A 17,943-nucleotide genomic window follows, 5' to 3' on the forward strand; every position below is an offset into this window, starting at 1 on the left:
ATATTATATATATATACACACATAGGTCTACATATATATATATATATATATATTCATTTCATTTTTTTTTATCGTTGCGCTAATCTACATGTTTACATGCTATATGTGTATGTGTGTGAGTGTAACTACTGTTTTAAAGCTAAGGTAAATTAACTTTTTACTGCTTATACAGATTTATATATATATATATATATAATAATATAAATATATATATATATATATAGACTGTATATGAATAGTGTGTGTGTGTGTGTGTGAGTGAGTCTGTGTGTGTGTGTTTGTTTTCATTAATGTTATGCACCATTATTCCTTTGCCTACTCTTTAATATTATTATATGATAACTGGTCCAAGCCGGTCGCCCTTCAATCACTGTAGCGCGACGACAACTGTAAGAAAAAATAATCGTGAAATATTACTTAATATTTCGGTTATATATTAACACTAACCTTATATATGCCTCCTTGGTTAGCTCGTAAATATATCTATATAGCTTTTATAGATATATAACAAAAAACTGCGTTTGCTTGTATTTACACATGGAATTTATGTACAGAAGGGGGTGTAGTTGTATGATGGGGTTAGCTTTTTAATTATGCAGCTATAAAAATATATATACACTGCATCAAAGCTAGCAAAGATTTCGATTTCACATTTGTCGCGGATTCGGCGACTTGCTTTGCTTTTAAGAGTTATTGGCTCTTGATTTACGTCCACCGCCGCCGGTGTTCGTATTATGATCAGCGGATGAGCCAGATCCGTAGTGCTGATGTTGCTGTTGTTGTTGTTGCTGTTGAGATGGTTTCTCCTTGCTCTGCGGACGCAATGTGCCGGCAACCTGCGCTGCATTTGAACGCGACTCGCGCGAATGAGCAGTGTCTGCAACAAAAGGATTGTTAGTTATATGTACTGGATCTATTATATATCATTTCTATAATATATATACCCTTTTCTTTGTTAGCAACAGCAACAGCTCCGCCTGAAGAGCCTTTGCCCACCTGCGCGGCATTTGGAGCTGCTGCCAAACGCTTGTCGGTTGTAACAGTTACTGCGATTTTATCGACAGCATCACCAAAGACTAGCTCGAGCTTGTGGCTCGTGGTTGTGGGAGATAAAGCGCCGCCATCCTTATTATCCGAGGCTGCTTTGTGATGCTGTGCCACTTGTGCATAGCTCAGCTTGGAAGCTGTCGCTGCTGCAATATTCTCTGTTGACACTGAATTGGTGGAGGCGGCGTTTGAAGTGGAGGTTGCGACACTTTTGTGTTTGCTGGCATCCTTATTGAGCTCCTTTTTGGTGGCAGCGGGCATCTGTTGCTGCTGATGCTTTTTGTGGTGCTGGCTGGTCAGACTCAACTCGTTTAGGCAGGCGCCAGCGCCCGAGATCGATACATTATGCCCATAGTCACTTGACATCTGTTGTTGTTGTTGTTGCTGCTGCTGCTGCTGTTGGCCATAGCCCTCGATTAAGCGCTGCTGCTGCTTGTTGCCGTGTATTGGATGTAATTCATCCTCAGTCTTGTTTGATTTATCAGCGCCAACAGTAGCACCACCAGCAGCAGCAGTGGCTGCTACTGCTGCCGCTCCGGCTCCTGCTCCATCTTCTCCAACAGCACCAGCTGTTGTTGTCGTCGCCTTGTTGCTGGCATTGATATTTGGTGTTAAACACTTTATCACATGGATCGGGTTATTACTAGAGCTCGGCTTAGTAAGTATTTTAGTATTGTTGCCCAAGGGGCGTGCCGGCTCCTCAGCCGGCACCACGGTTATTGCTGGCGTGGGACTAATGGCCAGATTACGTTGCTGTTGCTGCTGCGGTTGCTGTTGCTGTTGATAGTGCTGAGGCAAATGCTGCTGTTGTTGCTGCTGCTGCTGGTGATGTTGTTGTTGTTGTTGTCTGTTGTGTGTTCCAGCAGCAGCAGCTGCAGCGTCCTTGCGTCCCTTGTTGCCTTTGTTGCCTGTGCGTACGACATCGGCGAGTCGATTCTCAGTTGCCCAATTGCCGCTTGCAGCTGTAGGTGCAGCAACAGCCGTTGACGAGTTGCCGGAGTTATTGCTGTTAGCATTGCTCTCCGTATTTGGATGATTGCCTGATCGCTGTTCATCGCCTCCTCCTCCACTGCACTCGGCTACAGCCTGACCTTGCTGATGAGCTTGAGTTGGAGGCGGTTTGTGGCTTACGCCGCTCGCCGTGGAGTTATTGCTGTTGGAGCTATGCATGGAAGCCTGGTTACTATGATGATGATGCTGATGATGATGATGGTGTGCTCCATGTGCCGGAGCCGAAGTCGCAGGCAGTGGCGGAAAAGCTGCAGCTTCCAAATCAAATTGTGGCGGTTGTACTGGAGCAGCTGGTTGCTGCTGTTGTTGTTGCTGTTGCTGCTGCTGTTGTTGCAGCTGCTGCTGATGCGAATTGTGACCCTGATAACCCATGCTGATACCGTGATGCAATCCACCACGCTCGCTACTGTTGCTGGCAGCACCGCCTGCTCCGCTGCTGTTACTTGATCCAATGTTGTTCGACATATTGTTGCTATTTCCGCCACTATTGTTGTTGTTGCTGCTATTATTGTTGTTGCTGTTGCTAACGCTTAGGCCGCCACTGTTGCCCACATTGCTGCCGATCGAGTTATGATGGTGATGATGATGATAATTATGCCCCGAACTCTGCTGTGCAGCAGGCACATGATGTTGTTGCTGCTGTTGTTGCTGAGACGGCAGCGCGCCATGATTGTGATTGTTATGATGATGATGATGCGACATGGAAGCCGCATGCTGCTGAGCATGATAGTTGGGATTGTAATTGTTGCCCTTGTAATTACCGCGATGCTGTGGCGGTGCCGGCTGTTGCTGCTGCTGCTGCGACTCATGAGTGTTATAGTGACTCTCGCGAGTCGTCGACTGCACGTTGCTTGTGGATGAGGCGGTCGATGAGGAGAGCAACTGCTGCTGCGAACCACCATATATCTAAAATGTGTAAAAAAAAACAAGACAATACGTTACGTAAATTAATGCATAGTCAGATATTCATGCAGTCTTACATTAACACGGCCGCCTGGCGAATAATTTAGGGCGTTGCCATCTTCATCACGTCGGCGGCGTCTCGGCCGCGTTTGCCAATGCATCGGCTGCGGCTGCTCCTTGCCGCCGATGGAAGTGGCCAGCGATGAGGAGGAGCTGGCTGACATGTTGCTTCGACCGTGCTGCGAGGTGGCTGTGTGTTCCACAACAACAACATTTTCATTGGCCGTTGCCTCCTGCAGTTCAACGGGCTGAGCCGCATGCACCACCATATGTGGGTGATGCGGTTGCTGCTGCTGTTGCTGCTGGCTAGGCTGCGGTGTGACGGCTGCCTGTGAGCTAGCCGCATAGGTGGAGTGCGTCGTACTGGCCGCTGGGAATATAAAATGGGCTTGCGGCTGTTGTTGTTGTTGCTGCTGTGACTGATGATGAGTATGGCTGCTGGATATAGTTGGCACCTGGCTGCTGTAGTGATAATGATTGCCATAGCTCTTATCCAGATTCTTTTGCATGCCACCCTTCCAGTTATTTTTCAGTGGATAACGCGCAGAGCCAGCTGAATTGGTAGCCACCAATTGTTGCGGCTGCTGCTGCACCTGTTGGCTTGCAGGTTGCTGCTGTTGCACCTGCTGCTGCTGCTGTTGTTGTTGTTGTTGCTGCTGGAGAGGTACTTGCTGAAGTGGATCAAGTACGGCAGCTGGCACCACACGTACAGCAGTCGGCATTATAATATTATGCGATGGAGTCTGCTGCTGTTGCTGGGTATTACGCGGTGGTTTGGAGCGCGGTTCGCCACGTGGTCCTCCACTTGCAGCACCGCTTAGATTGTTAGGATTGCCACGATGATTGCTATTGTAGCGACCGCCACCACCACCGCCGCCGCCCTGCGGCTTATTGCTGACAATTTGTGGGGTAGGCGGTGGTGGTGCAGTTGCGAAATTGGCGGCAACGGCCGGCGGTGCCAGGCCATTGGCAGCAAATATATTGCCACCAAACTCATAAAAATTTTGGCCCTGTGCCGCTGTGGCTGCTGCTACGGTGGTCGGTTGCCACGGAGCAGCCATCAGCCCTGTATAGAATTGTTGCTGCTGAAAGGGCTGAGAAGAGATTGAGGAGGCATTAGATGAGTAGATAAATTTATCGATTACTCCACTTACAATCAACACCTGTGTGTTATACGGTACCGCAGCTGTCGTTAAGGGCGCACCATTGGGCGCATAGACGAAACGTTGGGGTGCCGCATTGTAGCTAACAGCAGCGGCGGCTGCAGCAACTCCTGCTGCGGCTGCCGGATCATACACTGTGGCCGTTGGCGGTGAATTAATACGAAACCCGTTTTTCATATTTGGTACAGTAGCTCTTCTATTAATAAACGATTTGGGCTTGATGCGCGCCATTATGGGCTTTCCCTGAAACTCTTTGACTTCCTCCCGCAAATACTTGAAAGCTTGTTGAGCATCCTCATCCGATTCGAATGTGATGTACCAGGAGTTATTCGCTGCAAACTCACAGGCAATGGGTCGCGGGCAGTTCTCGCTGCTGAACAGCGCCTGTAAGACGAAAAGATAATGTGAATGAGTTACAGATGTGACATAAATATAATTTATATTTAGTGGACGCTAATTATATTCTACCTATACGCTCAGCTGAGAAATTATAATTAGCATATAGATGTAATATATAAGCACAAGCCGTAAACATCTACATTTACTATGTACTGGAGTAGTCATGATCATCAATATTCAAATTCAAATGTGAATGGTATGAAAGTCGTAATTAAAATTTGATTTCTGGATGAGTAGATTCGATTGTTGGTTCGTTCGCTTGTTTACCTTGACGTCATCGAGTGGTGTGTTGTCGGATATTTCACGTAAAATGATGATGCAACGCTTGTGGTTGGGGCGCACGCGCAAACCTTCATCATCCACTTGGACGTTGGGCGATTCGCGCAGCACCTCGGTAATCAAATTTATGTCCTTTGTTAGTTTCTTAACAAGATTAAAATTGGCCACTGTCTTGATGAGCACATATTGATCGCTGTCCATTTGAGACAGCAGATAAGTATCTGTTGCCAGATTTTCTCTGTAGATATAAATTCTCATTAGTTTCCATATATTATTTGGGAATGTAATTGCGTTTATTACCTGGAAAAGTAGTAGTCCAGCTGTGTGGCCAGCATCTGCTTTAGCTTGTCCAATGGCATTCCGCACTCATCAGCAGCAAGCTGCTGCTGCTGTGGGATAAGTTCTGGCTGCTGCTGCTGCTCGAGTGCAACTAAATTCGTATTGTTTACGCCAGGTACGAGGGCCTCTGTTGTATAGCACACCAGGTTGCCATCTTGAGTCTGAGCAATGGCTCCATTCATGATGGCGTATTCAGTATTGTCTATTGCGTGATTTGCCTGAATGCTATCGCCACTGGACGGCAGCGTCGGCTGCTGAGCCGGATGGTGGCCGTACTGCTGCTGCTGCAAATGCTGTGCTGGGTGCGCCTGCAGATGCACTTGGCCCGGCGTAACTGCCGTTTGGATGGTCTGCGTTGATTGCTGTTGTTGCTGTGCGGCAGCTGCAGCGGCAACTGCCACAGCGTGGGCGTGCGTATGAGAGATGATCTGCTGCTGTTGCTGATGTGGATGCTGTTGTGGTTGCTGTTGTTGTTGTGGATGCTGCGCGGGCTGTACTGTTGGTGGTGCTCCTACTGTTCCTGTTACTCCTGTTCCTCCTGCTGCAGCGGCTGTGATCAACGGTATGTGAGCGGCTGCTGCTGCTGGCTGCGGAGCTGCAATTTGGGTTGTGGTACCAAACAGATTTGTGGCTAACATAGCCGTTTCAACAGGAACACTGGTGTAAACAGGCGGTTGAATTTTGACTGCATCTCCATTCATATAGACGTAACCTCCTGCAAGTGGGCGAGAGTAAATGAAACTAGTAAGACGTAATCAGAAAGAGAACGAAAATACATAGTTTTTAAAAACTGCTTAGTGGGTATACCTGATTAAGAGCACATTTATTTATTTTATTTTATTTTATAATGTCGAGAGGCTGCTCCATACATCCCAATTTTCTGCTTTAAAAAGGGAACAATGTAATTGGAAGCAGAGGATCTAATCGGGCACTGAAAATTCAATATGATTTGTATTGTCTGGCTAGACGCATTTCTTATGGATTTCATTTATATATACTTATATATATATAAAGCTGTATGTATACATGTTTGTATTTGAGCAAGTAGATTGCAAAAACAAATAAGTGAACAGTCGCCGCCAGCTAATGTGATCCTAAACATAACCACAAAACAGGGGAAGGGCGTGGAGAGTGGGGGCAACCGTGGCTGCTGCAAAAACTTTTGCGTTTTGGCCTCACCTTAAAGTAATGCAGCATACGCTTATGTGTGTATATATTCTTATGTACTCGCCTATATATGGGTACATATACATATGCATACATGCATACACATGCATTTATGTGTAAAAGTGCGTAGCACTACTTCCATTGTATTGGTAAATTATCATGAGTTATACATATGTATGTAGTCCCGCATATTTTTGTTTAATTTATAAATTGAGTAGTGCAATTTCTACTAACCTAGGTAATATTCCATGGTAACGTATGTTGGGGAATTATCAAGAATTCCACACACAGAGGCACACAAACACACACACGCTCACACACAAACACAGTTAAAGACACAACTCGCTTCTTCTTCTTCTATTTTCAACTCCTCTTTCAAAAACGAGCACCCGACAGACCCCAAAAACTTGCACAAACGGCACACACACACTCACGCACACACACACACAGTCTTGCACTCGCTCACTCACACACACACACTCGTACTCACACTCACGCACTCACATACGCACACATGCACACGTTGCCTTGTTGCGGCTGCGGCTGCTGCCACCCAGCTGAGGCTTTTTTAGTTGGAAATTTTTTATTTTCACTTGATATATATTCTTGTGGCATGAAACTTGATTACGATACGCGAAATGCACACACACGCGTTAATCTGCACCGATATTTTTTTCTTCCTCTGCTAATATTATATTTATTTATTTATAATGCTGAACAATTGCAGTCTTCTCTCATATTCTCATCTCGGCTCGTGCCTCATTTTCTTCCAACTTCGACCGTCGTTGTCGTCGTCTACTTTTCCGTGTCTGTGGCTTCAATGACTTAATTTTTGTTCTCATTTAGTTTTCTTTTCCGTGGCTATTTTCGCTTTTCTTCTTTGTCTCCTTCCCTTGGCTGTTCTTTTCTTTTTTTTTTTTTGCACTCAAATATACGCAGAATTAAAATTGAATTTAGCCCGACTACCGAACCAGCAATTGATTTTTTTGTTGTTATTTTCTGACGTCTCAGTTGCACCGCCGCACCAGCAAAAGTCGTTCAAATGAAGCACTTGATATTTGCAAATGTTTCAAATAATATTATTTAGTTATTATCGACAACGAACTCGTCACGCGAAAATTTTTTTATAAAGCCAAAAATTTGACGTCTCATCGTTATAGAAAAACTTTCGCCCGTTCCTTTTGTCAAACGTTTCGATACACCAAATGTTGGCACGGTTGCATGCGGCGAAAAACATACAAAAATCAACTGACAACTAGAAAGCGAAGCTAAAAAAAAAAAAAAAAAAGAGGAGAACAAAATGCAGGACAGGCGCACGCTTTTTGAATATTGAATGGCAAATGAGTTTGAGATTCTCTTATAGTTTTTAAATCTATAACTTTTTTGAATGCTGTTTCTGTTATTATCGATGGCAAAGCACACGTAATTTAGTGGCGCTGGGTTGGAACGTTGGAAATGAATTATGAGAACTTAATATATATATATTTTTTTCTTTTTTTGCTAATTGAACTAAATGCATACGCTAGGGCGATTAAATGTCACCAAGGGAATAGATATCACAGACAAAAAATACAACACAAACAACTTCACTTACCACGTAGATAAATATTTTCCTTCTCCAGAAATTATTTATTTTTGGTTGCAGCTCTTCTGATACACCGTCGAAATGAATTGAAAACCACTTGTTATGTGTGTTCTGGCTAGAGCATTCGTAGCGATTGCAACTGCGATTGCTATAGCTATTCAAAACTCTAGATGTTCCCTGTAGTCCGCGTACACAAAATAATACGTTTTGATTTTTTACGAACAAAAATTATGAAATACACAGCCTAATTTGTGCATCTAATGAATTAAATAAATTAAATTGTGAGTTACAATTTTTGCTGCTGCCGTCAAAACTACAATGTGTGATTGTGGTGGCTGAGCGATAGACAATGTCAGTTTTTGGTGAAAGAAAGATTGAAGTACGATGGCTCAAAATATATCGATGATAGACGGTCGATGCCAAGCTTATTAATTCGACATATGTATTTATGGACAGTAGCCCGCTTAAATATGTGAGCTGGCGTCTATACAATTTTAATTGCTATTAAATTTAGACTGATTTTAAATATTAGTAAAATTAAAATGATAATATATTAAAGTTACTATTTGAACATAAATATATCGATTCATCTGCGATATGCACTACTTTCGATGACAACATTTTCTCTTAGTTACTTAATTATTTAACGCTCAATAAAAAATCACCATGACAGTAAAATTTAATAAATATCAATATTATTATTAATTGGTTTTCATAGGTATCGTATCTTTCGATATTTTTTGAAATACGTCATCAATATGGCGGCTTCAGAGTGGACGCCGATGTGACCTAGTAGCTGTCATTAACTGTTAGAATACAAATCTTACGAGGGATATTGAAATCGACCAATATGATTTTATATATTTCGAATAGATGCTATACACACGGTTACTTAATTAAAATGAACATTTAATTTTATTTAACTTGTATGATTAACATTGTTCGCAGTTAATGGTCTATTGCTTTTGTCTTTATATGTTTTTTTTTTTTTCTTTTTATCAAGAGATTTGTAGTTAATCGGAACAAGAACTTTAGCAAGTTAGATAAATATATTTATATATGAGTGTGTAGGTATGTGTGTAGTGTAAAATTGTATGGATATCCACACGTTTTGTTTTTCCCTTGGCATTTAGTTTAGAAGCCGTGAACTTTCAATTGATCAGGCTTCGCTAGTCCCACCTTGGTCAACCATTGGCAGATGTTTTCTCGTTGATCGCCCTGCAATTGCAGAACTTCACCATACTCTGGATGTTCAATTACAGTCCCATTGCAAGCAAATTCCTAGACAAAGAAGAAAACTACTCGATTACTTATATTCAAATTTAGATCTAAAATCAATATAAGACCTTTTTACAGGAGCGGACTATTTTTTTCAAGTCATATTCTGCGGATAAGCCCTGAACAGTGGTCAATGTCTTACGACCGTTCCTCTGTTGGATTCTTATGTGCACGAGTCCGTCTTGAATGTCATCATCATTGCCCTTGATTGCATCAGCAAAGGGGTCTAAAATATACATAAACAAAGAAACATTATGTATGTATATATATGCATGCATGCAAAATCTGTTAATCATTATCGTACTTCATGCCCACGTCCCCATACATTTACATAAATATGTATGTTTGTATGTACATATGTATGTATGTATGTTACTTCACGTTGATGACTAGACTAGCCCAAGTGAGCAGCCATTTTTATGCACATACACATACATATACACATGCAAGTGTGTAAATTACGTGCGTATGGAGTGGGGGCATGAAAACGTGTAGTTTAAGTCTGCTTACCACGAGTGTTTAAATTCTGGATGGACATACGACAATAAAAAGAAACCACAGCCTAAAACAAAAACTGTCTGAAACGTCTTAATACAATTCTTCACTTGAGTTTAATTGTAATTTAACTTTATTTTGCGAGTAGACCTTCGGAAATGTGTCTGACAAGTAGAGATGGCTCTAAACATCGATATAGCTGCCGTGCACGATGGTTAATTGATGCATATCGATACGAGTTCCATTGCAAGTCTGCGTGCTTAATCGCAGCCAAGTTCACCTTGCGCTGTATCTGCCATATTTCTTTCCTGCTTGTCTTTCAACGAGAAAAGGTGGGCATTTTGCATTATGTCTTGAATTGGTTAAGTTATAGCTTGCACAGTGAAGTGAACATTATAAATACATAGTAGTTATGTTCAACTGCTACAGGCGTGACTTGTTTATCATAGATATGGCTCCATTTGTGCATTATATGCGAGGTAAAACCTTCGTGTTAACCTCTACACGTGTATGGCGGCTGCTTCTGCTATTAGGAATTCACTGTATTCCATAGTGAATGGATTGGCGGAAGAGTTCTCTGAAGACAATATTCGTCACCCAAGACTGACGAATTTATTTTAAAAGTCATCTATTCATTTCATGTATTTGTATATAAAACTAATTGAAATATATTCTCTTTTCATATTGTGTTTATCGATGCTGTTGGCCTGCCCCGATTTTTTTCTGTTTATGACTTAAAGGTGAGCACATGTTGCATTCAAAGAATGGTCTACAATAACTACAGTGATGAACGATATAACGGAAGAGTTCATTGAAGACTATATTCATCACCCAAGACTGATACCACTAATTGAATGTTATATACTCTAAATGTGAAGTAATTACTAATCTTATTTTACTTTTATTTCATGTGTGCTCGCCGTTGCTGCATCTATTGAATATCTGAAGGTATGTAAATCGTTTCAATTGAATTTTTTGTTAACATATCACATAATGATGAATGATTTGGCGGAAGAGTTCTTTGAAGACTATATTCATCACCCAAGACTGAAAAATGCTTCAAAAACATTAAGGGGCAAACTTTATGAATAGCTGTTAATATATTTCATTCCACTCTCTTGCAGACGAACGATGGCAACCTCTTCGCACCTCAATTGGTTGATCATTCGCAACAACAACGCCTTCTTGTTGAAGAAGCGCGATGTGAAGAAACCCTTCAGCACAGTTAGTATAAATCGAATCTGAATTCTATATAATTCTTTTCTTTTAAATGATGTTTCCAATTTATTAATTTTCACAATGATATTTGAATACAACATGATAGTAACATAAATCTGAAAAAATAATTGGCAAACAGCATATGTTGAGAATTGTAAGGAAACTGTATAATTAACCAAAATGTATGTTGTCTCTTTTTAAGGAGCCCAATAACTTGGCTAATGTGAGCTCTTATCGCTACAGCGGTATTGTGCATAAGAAAACTCTTGGCGTAGTGCCCGCTGCTGATAAGAAAGGCTTCACTACTGTCTTGAAGAAGGGAAAATATGCCCAGCGTCCTGCTAAGAATACGGTGCGCGTCAACTTCAAGGCTGGTCCCCGTCGTTCCTTGAAGAAGCTGAAGAACCTTTTGACCGGAAGCAAATACCGCAAGGATCTGACACAGGTATAGAAATTAATAGTATTAATTATTAATAATGTATTATGTTGTGATGATATTACAATTAACTACCAAGATCGCTGACAGGCTGTGTTGAAAATTTAAACTGATTCTTTTTAAGTATCCATTAATTATGATTTTTTTTTTATCAAATATTAACAACAATTATTTTTTGTTTACTTGCAGGTAATACGGGCTTAATTGCTTTGGCTATCCTCAATGTGATGAAATTAACCTACCAAGATCGCTGAAGTAGGCGTGTCGAGAATTCTTTCTGATATATGTTTATATTATTAAATCCTATTGTATTGTAAAATTTTATTAATATTTTACAATTTTTGTTTTTTTTTTTCTAGGCTGCTCTGCGTCGCGCCTCTGCCGTTCTGCGTTCCCAGAAACCCGTTCAAACGAAGGCAAAGAAGCCGGCTCAGCTTTCGGCTAAGAAGCCCGAATAAATGTATTTAATGGGGAAACTGAGGAGTTGTTTTATACTCGAGGAATAAAAAAAAAAACAAGTTAAGAAAAAGTCCTAAAAATATTGTCATTTTCATTTATAAACATGCAAAAAATTGGATTTTTTTACGATACGGCTTTGGACTTCAATGTTTATCTTTGATGTATTCCTGATATCCACATAATTAAGTGATTAGACATGTGTTATTGGATTTAAAACAGGTTTAATTAGAATTCTTAATGATTGCTATGGTTTGCCAATAATGTTTTCAATTGTAAAGAGTGTGTTCGTCTTCGATCTATTCGTCGTGTCGAGCAGCTGCTGAAGTCCTTTGAATGCGTCAACGTTTAGTGTCGCCTCGCGTCCAGCCGGCGTTGGAGTAAAGGCGCTTGGGGAATGTAGATCTTCACGCAAGGCGCTATCCGATGTGCTCTGCTCTGCAGTTCTGCTCGAGCATGGACTGTCGGCGGCTGCATTGCTGTCCTTTAAATTCCTGCCCGTTGGCTCGTTGTTGAAGAGGCTGTTGAAACCGAAGGATACGGAGAGATACTGTCGATGCAGCTCTGTGATGCGATCCGAGTAGTTGGGGCGTAGTGCACCAGGATTTGCACTACCATCGCTGCAGAACAGGTCAAAGTCAGCCAAGGCGTCACTCGAGGTTCGCACCTCTCCATTGCTGCCATCATTGCTGGCATTGGAATCGTGCTAGGAGTAGTAAATGATTAGTCTATAATGTTTGCTGATTGAAGACTCGTTGTGCTTACCTTGCCCGGCTCTCGCTCGTAGCGATTGCTGCTCGAGGAGCAGTGCCTTCGTCTGGTACGTCGCCTTCGATAGTTGCCCTGCTCAAACATATCCGTGGCGGAGGCATCCAGCATCCAGTAACTGCCCTTCCCGGCGCTGTCGTTATCCTCGATGGTGTTCTTATCTCGCGGCACCTTCACAAAGCAGTCGTTGAGCGAGAGATTATGCCGTATGGAGTTTTGCCAGCCCTGCTTATTCTCACGATAATACGGGAATCTGTAAGATATATAAGAATATATTCTGTTGATCAGCTTTAAAGTCCGATAAAGTTAATATCGACCCAAACTGGAAATGCGCCAAGAGTAATGCGACGTCAAAATTTAAATCAAAAATCTTTTTGACATCTTCAAGTTGTTTACGAATGGCAATTATATACATATATACTATATATATTTATGTATTTATTTTTAAAACTTTATTTCCATATTTTATGTTTATTTTAATGGCAAGTTAAATAAATATGTATGTAGATAATTCAGAATTAATATTATTATTTATATACGACTTGTAAACAAACAGAAAACTGAAAATATTTGAACTATTTGAATGCCGTTAGATATAATAGATATTTTTTCTTTTATCCGAATCAACTTAAAGCTAGTTTTAGGTCCCAGCTCAATGTAAACAAAAAGAGAAAATTTCTTGGCGGATATATGTAATAGAATATATATAATAATAATTTGTATGCGGTGAAGCATTTTTCCTATTGCAAGTTTCTTGAGATATTATATATCGTACGATTGTTGATTAAATAATTGTTCTTCATAGTAAAATAACTATTTAACGATCTGTAGTATATCTATCTGAGTTTAACTAGATTTACAACCTTATTTACTAGATATATGTATAGGCTATAAAATATATATATAATAATATCAGGTGTGCAAAATATTTTTTTTATAATTGATTAAATGGATGAATTACGATATAGAAATCAATTTAAATTGAATTTCGGATTTTAATTTATTCGAAGAATAGAAGAGTCTAGCTTAGAGGTATGAAATACCAAGATACTTTCTTATACCATAAGACTCAAAAATGTACATACAAAATTAAATAAGATTCTCCTATTGAATATGTGATTCAGAAAAGATCCTATTTAGTTTATACTTAAGACACACATGCCTAAATTGAACTGAATCAATTGATAGATTATTTACAACAATAGATATTCCTTTGTATTCATTGAGATTCATAGAAGCAAATAGGAAGCGGGATGTCCGAGAATCTTATAGGCGTGTATGTAAATACCAATACATATATTTATAGACGGTTATGCACTGTCCATGTCGATTTACATCTATTAAACTATCTATACGTTATATCATGTTCAGACTTACTTATCCATGATAAATTTGTAAATGCCACTCAGTGTCAATCTTTGATTGGGTGCACTACTTATGGCCATGGCGATCAGGGCTATATAGGAGAAAGGCGGTTTCTCCGGACGATGATTGTTGTGCAGAAAGGAGATGGGCAGGGTCCAAATATTATTGTGCAGAGCCAGAAAACTATCCATATTATTGTAATAGAAGGCAGATGGGAAACTGTTGCATGGCAATGTCCCGTCCATATTGACGGGTCCGACGGCATTCGCAGCCAGAGGATGACCGACGCGCAGATAATCTGGACAGGCCAGCAAGGAGTTCACCAACTGCTCATTATCCTGTAGAGCTGATGGAGTTGTATAGCATGATGTAGGTAACATATTTAAAAGGAAATTTAGGAAAATCCTATAAGAACTTTGGATTTTCTTTTATATATAATATAAGATATAGCAGATATTACTATATATATGTATATGCTACTGCTGCTATTTTTTATTTAAACTTCACTTGGCGTTATTTGAAATAATTTTTCTTGTAGTTTATATTTTAGTGCAGTTTCTTAAACCGATACGCGTTGCGTACGCTTTGAAGACCGATCGACAATTAAATTGATTTTTTTGTGGGAGGGTAGAGCACTTGCAAGTGAAAATCCAAAGTATTTGTGAATAGAGCATACACTCACACATACTCAAGACACGCACATAGAACACACAGAGACTATAAATACACGAATACTTAAGCAGAGAGATAGAGAGAGAGTGACAGAGAGAGAGAGAGAGAGGCAGAGTATGCTGGTAAGTATGTAAATATAAAGAGAGCATCTGCTTTAGAGGTATTTTATATTGATCCTTAGCTAATATTAACAATATTTCCTATAATTATTAGATCAATTCCAAAAGGAATACAACAATTCCTCTTCTATCTACATACATAGACTATATGGACTGAATGCACACATGTTATTGGTGCATATGGCTCCTAGCAGGGGCGTGACTCTCTTTACACATACACGCACACACATGTCATCTCTCTGCTGAAGATCTCTGCTCATTCGCCTGAGTTTTCTTGTTGTGGGCGGAGTCAATGAATTTTCATGTGGGTGTGTATTCAAAAGCATTCAAATTTCTTTATATACAAATGTGGCTAGCAAATTTTTCAACAAATGAGATTTAAGCTACACAAAATATAGAATTCTTTTGATTCTCACTATTAAACTTTAAACAATGCAATTTCTGTAACTTAAATAACTAGCTGAATGTTTATTTAAAGTCTAGTAAACTAGTTGGATTTATCTCTTTGTTGTAGATAATTATGAAAATCCTAGAACAAACTAAATAAATACATAAAAGTTTAAAATAAAGACAATTGATTAATGTATTATTGCAATGCTTTAAAACATTATTTATATCGCATTTAAAATATATTATTTTCTAACTTACAATCAAGAAATTAATAAAAAATATATTTTATTATGATATCTCTTAATATTTAATAATTATTTATTTTAATTTTTTATTTACAATATAAAATTTATATATAAAAGAAAAACTTAACTTAGTTATTAGCATTATATTATTATATAAACAATAATATAATATATATAAAAAATATATACATTTATAAAATAATATAAACAAAACTGATTATCTTTAAACATAGTAATTGATCAATTATTGCTATCTCTTCCCTTCTGTCTATATTATGACAATATAAAATAATATGTTTTGTTTTATAGAAGTTTTCATTCATTTGAAAATTCCATTTAATATCTATTAAACATTTTTTTTTTTTTAATTTTGGTCAACTATAAAAATATGAGCTGTTGGAGATAAACGAGGTCTATCTCTTCAGCTGCTATCTGTGAACATATTCCAATTTCCTTTAGGTTTTACGACCTTTCACAAGCGCACTCTATAGGAGTACTATTTGGCTGGTCTGGGAGTCTGGGAGATCTCTGGGAGTCAAGTGCGCCCACAGTTCCTAAAGAGTGAAGCGAAAGTCGAAGGTCGTAAAATGATTGTTGTATACATTTAAAACACAGGACGAACTACAAACTGTTTTACGATCGACTGCATGGCAATGGACTCGACTCTAGAAAGCAGAGTCTCATTTAAAGGAAATAAAAACAATCAATACCAAATACCAAAGACCAATTGAAGTTCACATATGTCTTTCGAGTCTGGAGTACAAAAAGGATTTTTCACGCTCTCTCTCTCTCGCTCTGTCTCTCTGTCTGGGAATGCAAAAGATTTTACGATCGCTTACCGCGTTCAAAATGGGTCATAAAACAATGGGTGTATCCTAGACAGACTTTACTCTGGATCGTAGCTCTTCAATTGATCTGCAGTCTGCTGCTTATTTTTAGAACAATGTTGTGAATAGTATTGGAAACAAATATATAGATCTCTACATACGATATAGATATATGTGTAAATATATATATGTAGATATATAATTTACGTTTTATTGCGCTCTGAAACGAAAGAACAATGTTTTGGTTTTGTTGTGATCTGATCGATCGGTTAGTCACGTTCGCTTGTTTTCCTTGTAGTTCATCGTAAAAAAACAAGTGTGTGTATGCTGGAAATGACAGACGACAACATACCCTGGCTCTGTCCTGAAGAGCTGATGTTGTATATATTTAGTATCTAGTTTATAGCTTTAATAGGCTTAGTGTTAGACTCATGTATCTAAGACAAAGTTTTTATTGATGATGATGGTATGATATATTAAAGAACTTTATAAACTTTTGTTGCTTATGTTATATAGAATAATATATATGATTGGTTATTTAATATAAGTTAAGCTACTAAGACTAAGGCTGTGCTTGTCCAGAATATACCTACATATGTATATACATTCCTATAAAGTACTCAAGAGCTACGCATTCAGAGAGAAAGTCAGGCGAAGCCCAATCTTATTATTCTCTACTATATAATTGAGAAACTTAGACGAAGACTAATCACGTTTATCTAGTATGCAGCTTAAAAGTTCCGTCCCTCCGCCCACTTTCTGCGACATCAATATACCCTATAGCTGTCTTTTCAATGGGCATCACAGAATAAACCACAATTGCATTTATAGTTTAGTGCGTGACATCTTGCCGACTGATGCCCTGATGTCCATGCCATTGATTTATGGAGTTTATAGACTTTGATCTGTGATTCTATGGATCTGTTAGCAGCTAACCAAGAAGTCAACAGCTTGTCAAAATTTGATTTGCTCACAGTTGCAGTTAAATGGAAATAACAAAGCATCTATCAGGCCATCCCTCATACACAGCTCTTGCGGTCGTCGATCGACAATATGTATGTATGTATGTATTTCCCTGCTCTTAACAGCTAGTTGGGCATTTATTTATAGTACCCCTGGAGTAACTGAGAAGCTGGGCTATTAGCAGACGGCTTCGTTGTTTGACAACAAATACGAGCAGCTATATATTCAGCCGCCTTCTGTTCATCATCATAAAGATTTGTTGTTGCTGTTGGCGGCGTTACACATCATTGACAGCAAATTATCCACATTACCTGAATTGTCAGTTGGGCGCCCCCATCCATTCACGACATTTTGGCCATTAGGATGGTGTGAACGTGACCTTTGGTGGCCATTAAATGGCACACTTCAGGAGTCCAAAAATGGTATTTTGTATGCCCCAAAACGAAATCGGAAATTTATGCGATTCTTGACACTAGTTGCGTGGCTCCCACCTCAACTATATATACATCTTTATATATACACATATACATATATATGTATAAAGTATTTGCCCTGATGGAGCTCTTAAGACAGTAGCTGCGATATCGTCACGTGTCCATTGATGAGCAAATCTGTCAAATGTTAGCATTTGTCTTCCTAGCAGGTGTGCTCCCAGTTGACGCCGTAGAGGTGAAGGTCAGGCTAAGCTACCTGCAGTTAACTACAGTTAAGCATTCCCTAAATGAGCTGTTAAATGTCTTTTAGTGTACCTGGGAGAT

At 39.4% G+C, this 17,943-nt stretch overlaps 4 protein-coding genes and 4 non-coding genes across 10 annotated transcripts; 5 read left to right on the plus strand and 3 right to left on the minus strand.

Moving 5' to 3' along the window:
- Positions 1–563: 563 nt before the first annotated feature.
- Positions 564–7,580, minus strand: Larp4B (La-related protein 4B). Of its 3 annotated transcripts, none has more exons than XM_030382160.2 (7): positions 6,603–7,580; positions 5,163–5,916; positions 4,851–5,100; positions 4,176–4,568; positions 3,039–4,115; positions 945–2,964; positions 564–877 (listed from the first exon to the last, which is right to left on the minus strand). In XM_030382160.2, exons 1-7 carry the CDS (start codon positions 6,616–6,618, stop codon positions 684–686), a joined length of 4,704 nt encoding a protein of 1,567 aa, XP_030238020.1. In that variant the 5' UTR covers positions 6,619–7,580; the 3' UTR covers positions 564–683. The 3 variants fall into 3 exon arrangements, with proteins under 3 accessions (XP_030238020.1, XP_089116316.1, XP_089116315.1); XM_089260190.1 differs by lacking the exon at positions 6,603–7,580 and adding an exon at positions 6,381–6,536; XM_089260189.1 differs by lacking the exon at positions 6,603–7,580 and adding an exon at positions 6,009–6,146.
- Positions 7,581–8,845: 1,265 nt separating this feature from the next.
- eIF1 (eukaryotic translation initiation factor eIF1) lies at positions 8,846–9,933 on the minus strand. Its single transcript, XM_018100648.3, has 3 exons — positions 9,742–9,933; positions 9,300–9,457; positions 8,846–9,234 (listed from the first exon to the last, which is right to left on the minus strand). Exons 1-3 carry the CDS (start codon positions 9,767–9,769, stop codon positions 9,088–9,090), a joined length of 333 nt encoding a protein of 110 aa, XP_017956137.1. The 5' UTR covers positions 9,770–9,933; the 3' UTR covers positions 8,846–9,087.
- RpL28 (ribosomal protein L28) lies at positions 9,917–11,909 on the plus strand. The gene is made up of 4 exons (XM_018100646.3): positions 9,917–10,058; positions 10,851–10,950; positions 11,147–11,389; positions 11,740–11,909. The coding sequence occupies exons 2-4, from the start codon at positions 10,858–10,860 to the stop codon at positions 11,836–11,838; spliced, it is 435 nt and encodes a 144-aa protein (XP_017956135.1). The 5' UTR covers positions 9,917–10,058; positions 10,851–10,857; the 3' UTR covers positions 11,839–11,909.
- LOC115562075 (small nucleolar RNA CD11) lies at positions 10,266–10,343 on the plus strand. Its single transcript, XR_003980039.1, has one exon. It is a non-coding gene; the product is annotated as a small nucleolar RNA CD11 (small nucleolar RNA).
- On the plus strand, positions 10,500–10,575 carry LOC115562084 (small nucleolar RNA CD11). Its single transcript, XR_003980046.1, has one exon. It is a non-coding gene; the product is annotated as a small nucleolar RNA CD11 (small nucleolar RNA).
- Positions 10,710–10,786, plus strand: LOC115562083 (small nucleolar RNA CD11). Its single transcript, XR_003980044.1, has one exon. It is a non-coding gene; the product is annotated as a small nucleolar RNA CD11 (small nucleolar RNA).
- Positions 10,991–11,068, plus strand: LOC149091337 (small nucleolar RNA snoMe28S-C3422). Its single transcript, XR_016196890.1, has one exon. It is a non-coding gene; the product is annotated as a small nucleolar RNA snoMe28S-C3422 (small nucleolar RNA).
- A 131-nt stretch (positions 11,910–12,040) lies between the features above and the next one.
- FoxL1 (Forkhead box L1) lies at positions 12,041–14,409 on the minus strand. Its single transcript, XM_018100630.3, has 3 exons — positions 13,982–14,409; positions 12,602–12,857; positions 12,041–12,542 (listed from the first exon to the last, which is right to left on the minus strand). The coding sequence occupies exons 1-3, from the start codon at positions 14,347–14,349 to the stop codon at positions 12,084–12,086; spliced, it is 1,083 nt and encodes a 360-aa protein (XP_017956119.1). The 5' UTR covers positions 14,350–14,409; the 3' UTR covers positions 12,041–12,083.
- Between the last annotated feature and the right edge of the window lie 3,534 nt (positions 14,410–17,943).

The sequence above is a fragment of the Drosophila navojoa genome, chromosome 4 (assembly GCF_054131105.1).
Source record: "Drosophila navojoa isolate 15081-1374.11 chromosome 4, UAZ_NAV_1.0, whole genome shotgun sequence".
In the NCBI taxonomy this organism is placed as follows: Eukaryota; Metazoa; Arthropoda; class Insecta; order Diptera; family Drosophilidae; genus Drosophila; species Drosophila navojoa.